The sequence below is a fragment of the Thermobia domestica genome, chromosome 9, assembly GCF_964235325.1.
Source record: "Thermobia domestica chromosome 9, izTheDome1.hap1.1, whole genome shotgun sequence".
In the NCBI taxonomy this organism is placed as follows: domain Eukaryota; kingdom Metazoa; phylum Arthropoda; class Insecta; order Zygentoma; family Lepismatidae; genus Thermobia; species Thermobia domestica.
Window position 1 is genome coordinate 67,784,887 of NC_137462.1, and position 18,617 is coordinate 67,803,503.

General features: G+C 36.6%; 1 protein-coding gene across 1 annotated transcript in view; it reads right to left on the reverse strand.

Annotated features, from left to right (window-relative positions):
- Positions 1 to 18,617, reverse strand: part of LOC145660864 (phospholipid-transporting ATPase ABCA3-like) — a 172,046-nt gene that overhangs the window by 28,143 nt on the left and 125,286 nt on the right. The window contains exons 7-8 of the mRNA XM_081726291.1: positions 4,518 to 4,696; positions 1,746 to 2,007 (exon numbers count right to left, since the gene is read on the reverse strand). Of these exons, the coding sequence (XP_081582417.1) occupies positions 1,746 to 2,007; positions 4,518 to 4,696 (441 nt within the window). The remainder of the gene's footprint in view (positions 1 to 1,745; positions 2,008 to 4,517; positions 4,697 to 18,617) is intronic.

Here is an 18,617-nt window from a genome sequence, read left to right on the forward strand (position 1 = left end):
TTTCAAGATTGCTTTCCAGAACGTATGACATTTATAAACATTGTTTCGCCTCATGTGGAAGTATATTGTGTTCATCGAGCATTGCGTAACAACCAAGACGGATGATTTGGAATGTTGTTTTTTTTTTCTTTTACGCACATGTGTGTGTGTGTGTATGTGTTGATATATGAATAGAGTTACCAACTCTGTAAAATAAAAAAACCGACACTTCCTCAAAATTCTCTATGATATAGGTCTCAGCGTGAAGTATCTCTGTTCGGACCTATCCATGGAAAGGAAATGTACTATCGTGAACAAAAGTGCATTAACACATATATTCTGTATGTCCTTAGAACATTCACTAATAAGCTTAATAGATACATTGTGCTATAAACGAGAAACTAAAATTGATCAATCGGCATTGATCAATTTATTGTAGTTACCAGTAACTACCATTTCTTTAAAATTATCGAAACAGATGAACAAAAGTTTAATAATTTTTACGTGACAATTTTGGATTTGGAAAATGAAATTCACTCTTTAAACATATAGTCTCTACTTCAACTATAGGAAATTGCTTTAAAAAGTCCTTTTCCACTCTTAATAAATGTATAAAATTCCTTGAAAGAAATTTACATTTCCACAATTTATTTTAAATTTTCCTAGATAAATTGTGAATAAAGCGTGTTCAATGTACATTTTTTTATAACATTAATATCTGCTACGATCTCTCTTCAGTCTACACTGAAGAGGAATTCAGATCACTGTCAGGGACTGAGTTTGCTAGAATGAATTGTTCACTATAATCTAGAAAAAATATTTAGTGAATCTATAAAGCTTCTGAAATTAATATTAACTGTACCTATGGCGTCAGCAAAAAAGAATTTTTTTTTTCACATCAAAAAGAATTGACACTTTCAAGAAATTGAATGTCCCAAGAAAGGTTATCACCATTGTTTATGCTTTGCATCGAAAAAGTCCTGACAGTAAGAATACAAGAGTTCAACCAGCATGTATTAGACAGATTTGTTCCAATCTAAGAGGGAAGAATGAACTTACTAATTAAATAAGGTGATTAATCAGATTAAATGTTTTGCATTTTTTATTTTTTTTTTTTAAAAAAAGAGAATTTTATTTAATTTAACATGTCACATAGCATTTGCATCTAAAGTTATGCTGATTAGTCAATGAGTCCACTTTATATCTTCTGCTTCGGATCGTTCGTACTGCAACACCCGAAACCACAATCCACCGGCCGCCACTGTAAGGGAGACGATAATTAAGGCAAGTGAATGACTATGGAAGAATTGGTTGATTGATAATGTAGGAGAAAACGGGAGTACCCCGAGAAAACCCACGGGCACGATGTTGTCCACCACAAACTTACTTGACCGGGGATCGAACCAGTGACTTCACACATCAAGAGGTAAGAACTCTACCACTGAGCCACTGTGTTTTCAGAGGGCTATCCACTATCACAAAAAAATATTTTTCGAATGAAATTGTTACTAATTTCTTTAATATTTCTACAGCATATTACAGAAATTGCCATAAAAGAAAACACAGAACTAGTTAGTTAATAATATCTGAACTCAATTTGACAACAAAAGTTAACAATATGTAATAAACGGGAGATCGTTCTTGATATTCCTAAAGTTATAGTTAAGATAAATTTTATACAGTATAAAACAATTGATAATTTGCAAATTATGTTTAGTTTAATCTACTCAAATGACGAACAGAAATCATTTTCTTGAAGAACTTACCAGTCAAAATGGATAGAGTAGTGCTTTTCCCAGCCCCATTGTGGCCAAGCAACACTGTTATTTCTCCTTCGTAGATATTTAATGAAATTCCATCAACAGCAACAACATCTCCTCCACGAGATGTAAATCTCTTTCTTAAATCTTTTATTTTAATTCCTACCTTACGATTGTTGTCCTCTTGTTCGAAATATTTGGAATTTTCGATTACATTACGTAAGTCATGATAATCCGTTTGAGACTGCTCTCCTAAACGCGGGAAACACTGTGACAAAATATGAAAACAGCATTAGTCAATATAAGATATACATCAATTGGAAGAAGTATAGACCTTCAATACTTAATTACTATATTTAATTTCCATGTTTTAAATTCTCACTTAAGGTGATGTGGAGCAATGGGCTACAAGGACACTTTTTGAATAATATTATTATTTAATTTCAGTAACTATATGTTCAGTGGCGGCGGTTGGACGTTAAAAGTGAGGGGGCAAGACATGATCTGAATATTTGTATATAAATGTTAGTTTTCCTGGTTGTTTCTAACATTTTGTTTGACGAAAGGTTGTATAACTAATAGGATACTATATTTTCAGTTAAAATACCGTATATCGTATATAATAGTTTATTAAGTAAATTGAGAAGAACAACGCAAGTAGATACTAGAGCTTTGTACTCTTAAACAACGAAAGTGTAAGAAGAGATTTGATTCCTTGCTCATGAACATCTTAAAATTCTGTCTGGAAAATTGTGTGATCAGATTATTTAATAAATTTGCAAAACAAATAAATAGAAAGGATAATATTAATCATAGTAATGAATAATGATGCTTGTTTTGCAAAAGTTATATTGAAACTGAGGATTATTGAAAAACTTAATATTTAATTCCACACATGCTATTAAATGTATGTTATTACTCTTAGAAAATGAAAGGCTGTAAATACTACAAGCATATGCTACGACATTTAAAGAAATATTTGCTTTTGCAACTTCTTGAAATATGTTCGTTGCCATTAGGTGCAGTTTTCACTTTCTTGGAACACATCAAAACACAACAATACTTAGAATCAATCCACACTTCAGTTATACAAAATAAACTTAAAACCTAGAATTATGTTCAATTTACTAAATTTTATTGTATATACACTCGTACATCCTTAAACACAACACTTCACTCGTATATTACACTACAAAACAATGGAAAAGGTAGAAGTTGTTTCTTATCACGCTCTTTTTAATCGATATTCCTTACTTTAGAAAGAAGAAAAGACATTTTAGGAACTGTCAATTTTTGTGCAATTAAAGAATAACTTGTGAAATAGACCCTACTTTTTTGCATAATTTCTTTCGATTAGCTTCAAAGCGGCTCACTAACATATCGAGCCCTTGTAAGAAGAAATGAAAGTATGCTGAAATTGTGCTCCAATAGGTTATTTATTGGGGTTATTTTCTGTGACGATTAAAACGCAATTACTGTAGCTTTCTTTACTCCACGGGAAGACAACCAATACGTATTCACGCAACAGCAAATATTATATGGCAGCATTTTTTTCCTATTAATCAGTAACACATACAAAATCGTTACATTTCCAAATGAAACTATATACATTAATTGGCTACTTCAAAAAAGTGCGGGGGCAACTGCCCCCCTTTGTCCCCCCTAATCGCCGCCCATATATATGTTCATACTATTTTGTTTATTACAAACTAAATAAAACTATTATTTAAAAAGTAGTTCATAGGATTTCAAGACAACATGATTCTTAATCAAGTACAGTTGAATTCGTTCCTCTAGTCGCTGCCTTAACTTAGATTTTGAGGAAAATGTTATCCTGGCAACACTGTAATTTCTGTTGATAGCAACACTGAAAATTCTTCAGGTTCATATTTTTGTTGTAGAATAACATTATTTATGAGTGTGGCAAGTTGCATTTCATTATCTCCTTTCACTTATGAAAAACAATGAAAAGAAAAATGGTAATTTTGTGATACTTTTGGTATGTCAGGCTCTTAACACTAGTATGATCTCATTCTTCCAACACATTCTTAAGGAAAGTTATGTCTTCCTTTAACAACGTTTAAACATCACCGAGAGATTGATCTATTTAAATCCGTATCATGACATTTATCGGTTGTTTCAGTTGGATCTTTACCTAATCGGCAAACGATTGCAGCAAACTATGCAGCTGTCTATTGTTATACTATCTCTTTTGCAGGGATAAGTTCAGATACATTATCTGTTCTCTTCATGTCTAACATGTCTTTTGCCCGATTTCTCACGGTATTGACTGTTGCGTGATAATGTACACTCTATCCATGTTGTTGCGTAGTTTTAATATTGTATTTTCAGAATTATGTCTTAAGTGATTAATTATTATTCAATTTGGAGACTAATTGAATATTTTTGTGTGGAAAAACACTAAATATTCAACGATAAATCCTTAAAACGCCTTCGAACTACTTGAAGTAGATTTCAACTTTATAGTATTAGTTCTTCTAACCTAATAGTTTCAAAATAACCTTGGATATTTTAGTGTAAAATTAGACTTTATAAATAAATTTGAATAAATAAATGATTCCAATATGCCCTTAGTTCTTTGTTTATAAAACTCTGATACTTAAATAATCTGATGGGATTAACTTGTGACTTATTACGACACATTCTTTCAGCTAAATTTCCTTTTCTTTTTAAACAAAAAAGAAAAAAAGCAGTTACAATACGGTGCTTTTCATCCCGTTTTATTCATGTGTGCATTAACGTAGACATCACTCTTACCTTGACAAAAAAGTTCCATGGCTTTGCTACGCCATATTTTCCTGGCTTCATAGAATCAACATACCATGTCACAAAACCATATAATATTATGTCTATGATGAATAAGAGAAAGACATGTGCCAAAGATAAGTAATTGCTGTCTTCGTACGTTGCTGCAATAAGGGATGCTTGCATCCCACCTGCAAATACAGTACATTTAAACATTTCTGCAATTAACAAGGGACATATTTATGATAACCAATAAACCGCAAGGACAAATTTGCTTTATTGCTAATTCGAGAGTCCTGGATGTACTCTGACATTCCTTTCCGGTAAAAGTTCGCTTTTATTCATTATAATTGACTAAAATTTTCCACAGAAGTATTTCTAAAGTGTGGAACTACTCGTACAACATCGACAAATTCGACAAGACATGAATGAGGCTATATGGCTTTTATATATTACTAAATACTGTTTAACTGGGGCATATCACTGAACCTGTTAGTAATATTTAATCATCATCATCATCATAGGTATTCTGCCTTTATTGGCAGGTCACTTGCTGCAGCTGAGAAGCTTCCATGCTCCACGGTCCTCCGCTAACCTTTTCGTCTTCGCGTATGATCTTTCTGTTTTAATATCATCCATTAATTATAGTCTCTTTCGCCCCCTCCCTCTCTTTCCCGCCACCATACCCTCTAGGACGTCCCTCATGATACAATCTCTTCTTAGGCAATGTCCCAACCAGTTTCTCTTCCTCTTCCTAATAATATCTAAAAGTGTTCTTTTCTCACCCACCATTTCTAACACTCTCTCATTCGTTTTCCGCTCGACCCAACTAATTCTTTCCATTCTTCTCCACACCCACATTTCTAAGGCTTCCAGTCGATTTTCGTCACCTTTACGTAATGTCCACGTTTCCGCCCCATACAATACAACACTCCACACGAAGCATTTTATGAGTCTTTTTCTCAACTCTTTGTTCAAGGTCCCACAAAACAGACTTTTCTTTCTTTTAAAACCTTCTTTCGCCATTCCTATCCTTGCTTTTATTTCACGTTCGCATTTCATGTCATTACTAAGAACACTACCCAGGTATCGAAAACTATTCACTTGTTCTATTTTCTCCCCCCCCCTACTTTCATATTTGACACAGACCCCTTCGTTCCAATCACCATGGCTTTTGTCTTTCTAACATTTATCTTCATCCCATATTCCTCAAAGCCCTTTCTCATTTTTTCTAACATTTTATTGATTTTCTTTTCAGATTCCGCAACAAGCACCATATCGTCTGCAAATCTTATACATCTAATCATTCTACCTCCTACCGAAATGCCATCATCATCATGTAGGCTCTTTTTCACTATTTCTTCTAGATAGACATTAAATAGTGTTGGCGAGAGGCAGCATCCTTGTCGAACTCCCCTTCCAATTGCACTCTCTTCCGTCAGTTCTTCCCCTATCCTAACACTTACTTGTTGGTTCATGTATAAATTTCTTATGAGTCTTCTTATATAAATTCATTAAACAGGAATAGGCTCCTAAGATGTATCAAACTAGGAAAAGTTTCTCACAAATACGCTAATGTGGCAATATTTGTCATTTACAACGAAAAAAAATTAAAACTAAATTGCTGAAGCAACAGTCTCCTTAGGGGCCAAGCCTATAAGCTGGCTTGACATTCATGACTTTAGGGTGATGTGTGGTCAAAATATCGGCTCCCATCGCCGTTAGTGTCTTTCTAGACCAGAGTTCACTACTTCTGTCTTTCAAGTAGCTCCCCAATTGTTCTCACGATGATGGATGGACAACACAATGCCAAAACATTTTGGTGAGCACGAACGGTCACACATCTCTCCTCGGAGCAAACAAGGCAATACCTGAGTTCGTTAATCTCACAGGAAGAGGTATTACAATGCGACTAGGGTGTTGGCAAATATATTATCTATAAATGTCACACCTTTAATTATTTTAAAGTTTTTGCATGTTGTCTGTATGAAATGCCTTTATATGTTGTAAGAGGAATCTCAAATTTTCTTTTTTGGTGCTTGAAATCACTGGAGTAAATATAGTGGTGACTATTTTCTGTAACGCTATTAATCTACTGTAGCAAATTTCAGTGGAAATATGGAAAACCACATCTACAATCTTTTTCCAAAAACATTCTTGGTGATATTTTGAATAGCAACTCTCTTCTACTTCTAAATTTGTGATGTGCAGATTTAGAACATCAATCCGTAAAGGCACGAATATTTAGTCTCGCTTCACCTCCAGGTTGACATGTTTACTGCAGGATGCACCAAATTGACTTGACAAGATCACAGAAATATATTTTTATTTCCCAGGATGAGGATGACATGCCTCCAGATCCGTGGTTGTAATCAATTCAAACCTAAAGTGTTCAAGAAAACCTTAGTATCTAAGAGTAGAAAATATACATCAAACGTTATTAATAGAGTGGACTCTTTTCTTTTTCTACCATAAATTGTGATGGAACACGTCTGGTAAGGGGTAAATCGGTTAACGGAAGAAAATAACTAGATCACTATTTATTAGCGAGACATCAATATACCTTTCCTATAGGAAACTAGACTAGATACATACAAACAGGATGATGTGATTCTCAAGCAACGAGCACGAATTGGAGACCAACATATTCGATAATATTGTCTATACAAATAAACATTTGCTCATTTCTATCTTTATGTTATTTCTTCACAGAATTTCTTTATGCATTAATTGAGGAGTTTGATGCAATAAGAGCGTAAGTCTGAAACATGGAGTTGAAAAAAACGATGTTGAAAATTTAAGTAATGCTCTTGTCTTACATATAACAATGTAATATGCATCATTTTATTCCGATATTGAATTGAAATGTTACCAGGAGGCTAAACAAGCATGGCAAAAGCCACAAATACATTTGATGCAAAAAGGGCATAAACTCGCTTATGCCCTTATTACATCAAACTCCTCAATTACTAAATTATTTAAGAGAACTAAGTTTGCTTATTCTATTAATTCCGTAGTTTCAAATTCTTGAGCATAAGGTTACATTAACACTGAACAATTTGTTTATAAGCTGAAGAAATCGAAATATGAAATAAGGCATAATAATAATAATAATAATAATAATAATAATAATAATAATAATAATAATAATAATAATAATAATAAGAAGAAGAAGAAGAAGAAGAAGAAGAAGAAGAATTGAAAATTCTCATATAAATAGCTGCGTAAGAGCATGCAAATATAAGCAAATACTAGCATGTGGAACAACCAGACATAACGTTAGACAGTTCGGACAACACAGGGAATTTTTCTATTTAATACTGCATTTTTATATTTACCTTACCTCTGGAACCAATTTCAGTAATTATAGGTTAGATTAGATTAGATTAGACTTATTAATCATTCTATGGACCAGATTACCTGTACGTTTGTACAAAATAGTATAGAACTCGTCAGTATACAAAATAGATGCAATACTTAGAACAAATACAATGCTCTTCTTTAACAACTTGTGAAAGTATATATAAGCTAAAAAAATCTACAATATATATATATATATATATATATATATATATATATATATATATATATATATATATATAACAACAATATATATATGGGTGTTTCAAAAAGACACGCCAAAAATTCAGGGGCAGATTCCTTACGGGTAGACAAGTAAAAACGTTCATATTAACATATCTACGGAAATGCATCGTTACAGAGCTATAGCCACCGACACCACCTGACGGTGTGAAATAGTTACCTTCTGTCCGGAACTGTTTCCCGACGTATTACCAGAGTGTCCTGTGTGAAAGAATATGCAACAAGGGTTCGAACGAAATTAATTAAGCCGATTGCAAGTTGAGTGGTACAAGAATCAGAAAATACACTCGCAAATAATGCATAATAATTGGTATTTTTAATGTCCGTATTGGAAAGTGCAACACTAATACAAATGACAGTGAGAAAAGCAAAACGACACAGGTATAGTCAGAAAGTCCAAAGAACCATCATCAAACAAGAGTTACAACCACAAACAGTAAATTGTGTGCATCACCAGTGCTACAAAATCGATACTGTAGTACCTTACAGTAAGTGCTGAAAATATCCTCCTTCTGCCCGAATGCAAGCTGCAGCCCGTTGCCGAATGGATGAACGAACGCGTGCCCAAGTACCAGGGGTGTTCCGTAGTCGCTGGCAAGCTGCTTCGATACGAATACGAAGCGTCTCCTCAGTATCCACAGCAGATGTGTAGACCAACGACTTTAAATGTCCCCACAGGTAATAGTCCAATGGATTTAGATCCGGTGAGCGTGGAGGCCAAGCAACTGGTCCTCCACGTCCTATCCATCTGCCAGGGAATACGGCATTTAGATACTGCCGGGCTGTAACACTGAAATGCGCGGGCGCACCGTCATGCATAAAATGTAACATTGGACGCAGAGCCAGGGGTACAGTATCTGGAATGTGGGTTTCCAAAAAGTCTCGATAGTTGTTTCCGGTCAGTCTCGGTGGGAGTATGTATGGACCTAGGAAAGTGTCGCCGACAATACCACACCACACATTTAGAGCAAACTGTTGTTGATGTCTTCTTTGACTGATCGCATGAGGATTATCTGGCGACCAGACATGTGCATGATGAAAATCGAAGATGCCGTCACGTGTGAACTGCGCCTCATCTGTAAACACTATTGCAGATGCGATGTTTGGATTGACGGCACACTGCTCGCGGTACAATTGGCAAAAGCACAATCTCGGCTGATGATCGGCTGGCGACAAAGCCTGCACTCGCTGAAGGTGATACGGATACAGGTTTGCTCGCCGACAAACACGCCATATCTTTGCGTGAGGTACATGCAGTCTCATACCTACTCCTCGTGTGCTGTCCTCCGGATTGTGTCGAAAAGCATCCACTATCTGCTCTTCTACCTCGGGGGTCATAGCTCTTGGTTTGCCACTGTTTCCAGCAGCATGGGGCGCAAAACTTCCATACTCACGCAGGCGGCGATGGAGGGATTCAAATGTTTTTCTGTCTGGAATGTGACGTCCGGGGTATCTCTCCTGGTACAAACGCCGTGCTTCTAGTGCATTTCCATCCGCCAATCCATATGTGAAATGCATATCTGCTAATTCTGCATTCGTGTACATGTTTCACTTCTGTCCTAAACACCACTGTCTATTGATACGTACATACACTTGCTCCACAAACACGTATTCCCGTCTTCCAAAGCACAAGTTGTAGTCACTTTTTCTGTTTCTGTTCCACACCACTAAGTGCAGTCAATTCTCACCACATCGTCTGTTCCACAGCAGAATTTGCTTACTTTGAATGTACACTTGTTTCACAGCACTACTGTCACTTCAGCTCACATTTTTTTTAGGGGTACGGGAATAGGGTAACATATATACATCTTTATTCATCAATTTTAGTTTTATAAAATAACTTCCTACTCCCAGCCATTAGAGGGTTACGCCCTCTCTTTGGCATGGAGTTCAAAGTATCACTATTCATTTCAAGGTAATGATATATGGGCAAAGTGCAGTAATCGTGAACACATAGATTAGTAAATGCAAAATAAATTCATAGATTATTTCTGAAAAGAAAAAAAAGAAAATATATATATATAATAGAAAAGTGCAGATATATGTTTGAGGTGCTACGATACTAATAGGAATTACAGTACATAAGAAATAGAATAATGAATAATGATTATGAAAATGAGGTGAAGTGCTTACACGTCACAAACAGAGTTTGATTAGTGAGACAGATGCAGGGTTAAATCTTCTGTCCCGGGGCGGCTCAGGACTAATGAACACATTGGGAAGCCCTTGTTAGTGATGAGGATATATGTGCTAAGATGGAAAGAAATGAGGAAGATGATGATTAATGACATATAATGCATATATTTCCCTTTCAGCCGCAGGAAGATGTTCGTGTTTCACATACATAGATACGAAGATATTTAATGGGGAGTGCTTGTATCGGTATGCTGCGTCGGTAAGTGCGTCAGTGTGAAGTATATCCAAGAAAAGCGGATGGCCTGTTTGGATGCGAGAGGTTATGTATCGATGGCGAAGTTGTGCGAGATGTTCGGTGATCTTTGGAAAGTCTATGTATTCATACGTGAGCCACGTCGGATATGGAAGTTTAATTCGATGCGCCAGTCGAATGGCATGTCGTTCCAGGATGCTAAGCTTTTCATAGAAAGAAACGGAAGCATTGCACCAAGCGGTATGCCCAAAGGTAAGGATCGGACGAAGGAATGCTTTGTAAGTATGAAGCAAAATATCGGCTTTTAGTCCCCAAGTTGTTCCGGTGAGGCGTCCCAAAAGATTTAATCTAAGATTAGCTTTGTCCGTTAGTTTTTTCAAGTGAGCATTCCAGCTGAGCTTTGAATCGAAAACCACGCCTAGATAGGTAACAGTGGTGGAAGGGCGTACAGGGTACCCATCAACACTTAGGCGCAAGAGAGTTGGGTTTCTATGGACTTTGGAACGACATTTAGGCGGTAGAAATACTAGAGCTTGCGTTTTCTCGGAGTTGATCATTAAGTGCCATTTCTTACATCACTTGACGAAATTATCGAGTGTTGCTTGTAAAGCAATGTTAAGCTGGTGCACAGTTTTGCCGAGTGCAAGAAAAGCTGTATCGTCAGCATATTGAAAAATAAAGACGTTGCGTGGTACAGAAGGGATATCGGACGCATAGAGGATATATAATAAAGGGCTGAGAGCTGATCCTTGTGGTACACCAGTTAGAGGAAAAATCGGCCAAGAGAGGGCTGTACCAACTGTAACATATGGAATGCGATTTGAAATGAAAGAGTATATTAACCTAAGATAGCACACGGGAAGTTTGAACGACTGCAATTTTTTAATGAGGCCATAATGCTAAACTTTATCGAACGCCTTCTCTAAATCCATGAGAATAAGACATGATGGTAAAGCTTTGTTATATTGGTTAGTAATTATTGTACTGAGACGAAGTAGCTGGTCATTTAAAGAAAATCCAGGGCGAAAGCCCGCCTGATGGATAGGTAACAGAGAAGTTGTGTCAAGATACTTATGGAGTCGACAAACGATAATTTTTTCCAGTAGCTTACTGAAGACTGAGGTGAGCTGGATGGGTCTGTAAGAGGGTACTGAATGTACAGGTTTATGAGGTTTGTGAAACATGCAAATTTTGGAGACTTTCCAATCTGAAGGGTAGAAACCAGTTTTAAGAATGAAATTGTATATTGTTACTAGGAGTAGCAGGAGTGATGGCGGGGCTTCTTTGATATGTCGGTAAGAGATCGAATCGATCCCAGGTGCAGTATTTCTTTTTCGTGCTAGTGCCGTACGGAATTCATCGACTATGATGGGTGAAGTAAGAGGATGGTCTGGGTCAATGACGTGCTCCGTGGAAGGATGTAAGGCAGTAAGACATGATATGTCTGTCCGTTCACAACGCTTGGAAGCGGCTGATGGTGTAAAAACGGCCTGTAACTGGGTAGCAAAAGCATTTGCTTTTTCTGCGTCAGAATAGAGAGGTGTACCGTCAGCTATGAGAGGGTAGGTTATTGTAGTGCTTTTACCAACAAGCTGATGAAATCGCTTCCAATAGCGAGAAGGATGAGCTTCTTCGGATAAGGTGTTACAAGTTTTTATCCAGTTTCTACGTTTATACGCAACAAGATAGTTACGTACCGTTCTTTGCCATTGATGATGAAGGCGTAAATATGAATCATTCCCAGTCCTATAATATTCTCGAAGATGTTTTCGAGCTTGCTGTATAAGTGGAATGTAGGTTGGCGGTAATTTCGGTCTGTGTGCGTGCACTTGCTCTGTTGGAATATGGTTCTGAGCACTTATTTGGATGGCTTTAGTGACAGTTGTAACACAGGAAACTAACTCAGTTTCATTAGTTGGAGGCTTTTCACAATGAAGAATGCGTTCAAGATCCTGCCGGAAAAGAGGCCAGTTAGCCTTATCATATCTCGGAACATGACGAGGGGCGATTTCTTGGCGTGGTCGTTGCCCTCGAGTTAGTGTGAGTTTTACTGGATGGTGATCGCTCCCAATCGAGTCCAAAACTTCTAGCTGACAGTCTGAAAGAAGATTTAGAGAAGTAATGACAACGTCAGGCGTGGTCTGACTGACAGATCTAGTGTGCGATGGAAGGACATGTAGATGAAGATGGAGATAGTTAATTAAATACTGTTGAAAATCTGCTTTCTCACGATCACTTCTACTATGGAGATTAATGTCCGCCATGATAATAATATTTCGATAATTATTGGCAATGTATCGGAAATACTCTAGCGGGATAGGTTGACGTGGACGAATATAAATCGTACTAAAATTGATGATTATAGACGGAAAGTATATGGAGTAAAGAAGATATTCCGGGAAAGTACTGAAAGCTGGCGGATTGTACGCTCTAGTTGGATATTTTGGAGAAAAGCCTATTGCAACTCCACCTTGTGCACGAGCTAAGTGATTATGATAGTCTTGGCGTTGTAGTTGATAGCCCGGAATGCGAGCTGGCATGTTTGGTTTTAAAGCGGTTTCATTCAGTGCAAAAACATTAATATGTTCCTCCAACAACAGCGCCTCTAATAATAGTTTATGTTGCGAAAATGATCGAATGTTAACAAATAAGAAAGTAATACCCATAATGAAGAATACTATGCGGATTGTATTAAACAGTAGTTTTCAGTGATCCAATATGAAAATGAACATAATTGTTTGAATAAGTGGCATGGAGATTGATGTGAAAGATGGATTTTGCGGCTGTGATAATGTGGTGAAGGATATTGGTTCGCTGAAAGGGAAATATATTTTGAAGCACCAAACTGATGTAGCGAAGAAGATCTTCGACTGTTAGCGGTGGTAAGATTGATTGGTTAGGTTGAGTTGTTGTATCGGTCGTTTTCAGTGGTACTGTTAGCTCCGGGTGCTCTGGTTTCGGTACTGGTTTCGCTTTGCAACGATAGCTATATGTAGGGTGATCCACACTGCCACAGGTGTTACATTTAGGTGGTCCTCGTAAGTTGGGACATGCTTTGGTTTCATGTTGACCCGAGCAATAACCGCACTTAGATGGGTTGGAACAAGCTGCTGTGGTATGGTCATTGTACGTCTGACATTTTTCGCAGCGAATAGGTAATGTTCCTTGTGTTTTGGATGGTTCAACGCGATGTATTTTCTTGTAAATGGGTGCACCAAAACGTAACAGGTAATCAATAGTGTCCTGTTGCTTAGGAAGGACACGAACCATGTACGTCGGACCATTATTATTCCTAATACGAATGCACTTTTCTACTGAGATTCCTTCTTGCTTTAATTCCTCTTGAATTTCTGCATCGGTAAGCTCTGGAGAGACACCTCTAATAACGACTGATAGAAATGGTGGTTTCCGAGATGGTGGAGGTTGTTTCTGCCTCTTATCCGTCAATTTTGTTAGTTTTGCGTTTTACCGAAGATTTCGTAGGAGGCTTTGTTGCGAATAGTAATTCCGAAATTCGGATCTTTAGATTTAAGAATGTAGCCGTTTTTAGTGGGAACAATTTGGACCAGAGTATCCCGTACCCGTGGAACATATTTCATGATTTGCAGGAAAATTAGTTTGGGATTAGTGTACTTTGTGTCGTAGTCTGTGAGTATGAAATGATAGACAGGATCGACATTCGATTGTACTGAGGATGTACCTTGAACCCCAGTAGCAATATTGGTATTCTGTGGAATGAGTTCTACATCCATTGTGACCGTTGGGGACCGTGACCGTATGCGTTTTGCTGACTGTGTTGAGTCATTAGATGGATGTCTTTCTCTAGATGTAGACGGTAATGGTTGACTTCCCCAGGAGAAGTGACGAGTGCGGTTAGAAGGTGCAATGGGTGCCGTCTATGCAGATTGAGCGCCTAGATTTGAAGGAACGGTAGCAGGTAATCCGAAATGCTTCCCAAGATTCGATTGCCGGTTAGTGTTGCTAGAGTCCGCCATCTTAATGAAGCTGCCCGGGGCCGAAGCCCAAACGAGGATGAAAAGGATGAAGAAGATGATGAGATGAAGTTCAAAAAAACAAGTTTGCCCTTCGAAAGTGAAAACTTCCGTCAACCCTCTAAGTGTTGTATGTGTGCTTTGCTCCCAAATGCGTATTGCAACACTTGTTCCTCGCTGGCACACTAACTAGCACAAGAGAGGTTAGGCTCCTTGATTCAGTACGCAGCTCACATTGTACCCAGCTCCAATTACAGTAAATTTTCTGTCTTAAATACCTTCGAGATGTTAATGTTGCAATGGCCTCCTAGACCTGAGAGTGCGTCCAAAGCTTCATGCACCTTTCGGCAAATGCTATGTTTTAACTTGTAACTAATCTAATTAGAAATGCTGTCCATCAGTAATGATTCTTGTTGTCAGCCATGGTACTCCTCCACACCTACTCGCGAGACATCTTGCGTTCAACATTTCCCTCCTTCATTCCTTGGGTTGTAGTTCCTGCACGATGCTTTCTTTATGGTATTTTCTTATGCCTGATGAGCATTGCATTTTTGGGTGCGTTTTTCTCACTGCCATTTGTATTAGTATTGCACTTTCCAATACGGACATTAAAAGTACCAATTATTATGCATTATTTGCGAGTGTTTTTTTCTGATTCTTGTACCATTCAACTTGCAATCGGCATGATTAATTTCGTTCGAACCCGTGTTGCATATTCTTTCACACATGACACTCTGGTAATACGTCGGGAAACAGTTCCGGACAGAAGGTGACTATTTCACACCGTCAGGTGGTGTCGGTGGCTATAGCTCTGTAAAGATGCATTTCCGGAGATATGTTAATATGAACGTTTTTACTTGTCTACCCGTAAGGAATCTGCCCCTGAATTTTTGGCGTGTCTTTTTGAAACACCCTTTCATCTAAACTATTAGCTAGTTAAAATCGTTGTATGTAAGAATATACAAAATACTAATGCTCGTATAAGCAGATATTTCTTATGAGCGTCATAATGACTTACTCGAGACTTCCTTCTTTAACTCAAAAAGAAGTTAATAGGCCTTTGTTAAGGAGGAAAATATCACGAAACGTTCTTCAAATTGAGGCTACCTCATCGTTTTTAACTGGTTCGATTTATATTACTACTATTCTTCCTCACCGTAACTCCTAATTTTCAAAGAAGAAAAGCTGGCAGACATTATTTTCGCATTCTTTGAATTGCATCAACACGTGTATTAAAAGAAAGTTCTATTTTTATCTTCCGTAACTACTAGTTTATTTTCTTATCTTTGTATGAGGAATTTGTGGTAGATTGGCAAATTATGAAACTCGTATGGCGGAGACACGTGTTCGAATCCCGTCTTGGCAATTATTTTTCTTAATTGGAAGGTATTGTTTACGTAATTGCTATTCTAATTCTTATTCTATTATTATTATTATTATTATTATTATTATTATTACTATTGGAAAGTTGAGACTTGGCTACATATTTTATATTGTATGAAGTTTTTGATTATTCAATTTGAAGTATTTTTGTTGATATGGAACGTATCTGAAATGGTGATTGCTTAAAACAGTAAATTTATACCAGTAGTGGTAAAAGAAGGAAAAGAGGTAGCAGAAACATAAGTAATTTCTGTGAAATAATAACCTTTGTTTGTGATCAGTCGTATTTTTGACCTATACTGACGATATGCCTTGCGTATTCATGAATTGTTCGCTAAACACGTTACATTCCCAGACAGTACGAATCAAGGTTAATACGGCTGACGTCATCTTGCAAGCCACTGTTCTATTGCGAGTGCACTGAAAAAGTGGTATCAACACTAATACCGAGGGAAATTGAATATTTTCTATGTTATTTTACATTGGAAGTATCAACATTAAAAATTATAAATATTCCCTTTAATTATCCAAAGGGAATCGAACCGAGGACCACTGGGATATGAAACTAACGCTTATCCCACTACTCTAAGACATGGCTGTCAATTAAGAAATTGAAACCTTGGTGTGAAGTGTGTTCAGCAAATTGCACATTTTTACCATTTCAATATTGTAAAACTCTTGTTTCGGTCATAATAAAATTGAGTGTCGTGGGCCCTGCAAATAGGTCTGCTCCTTTGTTCTTTAATTTGCTTCCCTTTCTATTCTCGTTGGTCCAGGGTATTTCACGCTCCAGATTATTTCATTCCATCTTGTCCTCCACTGACGTAACAACGTTGTATTTTTCTTTATTATTGGGTGCTATACGAGTGTCGAGCTTAAACGATTGGTCTGATTACAAAAATTCCACCATTTTAAATTGACAACCCACACTTGGCAATGAAAATGCTCTCTTATCATTTTTTTCATATCTTCAATAGTTACCGAGTTGGTCTATAGTAAGGGACTTTGTATATAGTTATAGTTATAGAATAAGTATTTCTGAAAACTCATTAATCAAGTTTACCAGTGGCAAAATTGAATTCTTTACACGCAATATCGTTTCTTTCCTCTCCCAAACTCCTAATTAAGCCTTCGCTTCAATATTATAGCATTAATATGAAATGATATCAATTATTTATTAATTATTTTTTTATTATTTATCGAACAACTTCGGCTGAAATGAAAGGAGAAAAGACGAAGAAGTAAATGAACTATCAAAATGCAGAAGAATTTGCTCAAAGACAACTTCAAATACATGTTATTACTTACTTCGATGTTATTTATTTCGAATCCCTGTGGAAAGAATAATTGTTTGATTCGTAGATTAGGTTGATTTCAAACTTGAAAAGGTGCGTGGTATGAAAGTGAATTAGTGTACCTGTCCTGTACATTTTATACATAATAAGAGACAGTAATGCTAACTGTGGTATTTATTATTTAAATTACATTTCATGAAGTAAAAACTTAAAGTGGTGGCAAATATAAATTAGCTGTGGTAGTGAAAGGCTAATTTATTAACAAATCGTACATAATGAATTTGATTTGGTACCTTTACAATTTGTCTGTAATAATTAAATATTGCACACAGTAAGGAGTTCAATAACTAGTACAGTAACAAGGCTGTCTTTGTAACCGTGAAATTAGGAGACTATTGCATATATTATCTAACTCGCCCAGTTCACTCACGGATACTATAATTAAAATTTCTAATTTTCTGTGGCGCCATTTGCATCATTTCAAAGAAACATGGCGTGGGGTCATTTTCAGTTATGGTCGTAGGTTGAAGGACTTTTCAAAAGACATTTACTTAATTAATATTGTATATATTAAAGAAAAATATTTATTTATTACATACGATCTTCTCTTAAATTTAAATAAATAAAAAATGGTGGAACTCCTTGTAAATATAATTAAATTTTACTTTCTCTCTCTTCGAGATACATTTTCTAGAAAATATATGTGATGAAACCATTTTCTAATTGGTGACTTGGTACAATACCAAAAAACAAATGGTTTGTAAACTTATACAGTGACTCAGAAAAGTATTTATACACACAAAAATTTAGTCGTAGGTGAGTTATATGTGAAAGCAAACAAAAGTTATATTTAAACAAAGAGACGGAACAGCAATAACAGTTGCATGAGTTCAAAATCCGCGAAGACTGTAAGGAGAAGAACACAATGTGAATCACGTAATTATGATACTCAAAAAAGTATTCATACAGCGGGACTGTTATCCTGTGTTGTGCCTTGAACACTTGTACTGTTCAACTCGAGCAATCGTACTGTACCTGCAGCAAGGGTTCATTGCAGGCCTGTTAGTCTGCTCTTGTTGTGTGCTAGTAGTCAACGTGGGACGTAAGAAAAGTGAACTTTTCTTGACGCAACGTGATGGGGTTGTTTCTCTTTATAAAGAAGGTAGGAGTCACCGTGAAATTGCAAAAATCCTCTCAATTAGTTTTGATACTGTTAGTTTCGTCAAAAAGAAGTATAAAGAAACTGGAACAAAAGAAAATAGACGAAGATCAGGACGCCCAACAGTGCTTATGCGCCGCGACCAACGGAAAATAGTCAATTTAGCACGTAAAGCATCCTTTAGAAGTTATGTGTGTTTGGCAGAAGAAATCGCGTCAAAATCTACTTGCTCTGTGAATCCTTAAACTATACGAAATGTGCTACATAGTGCCAATTTTCATATTAGGACAA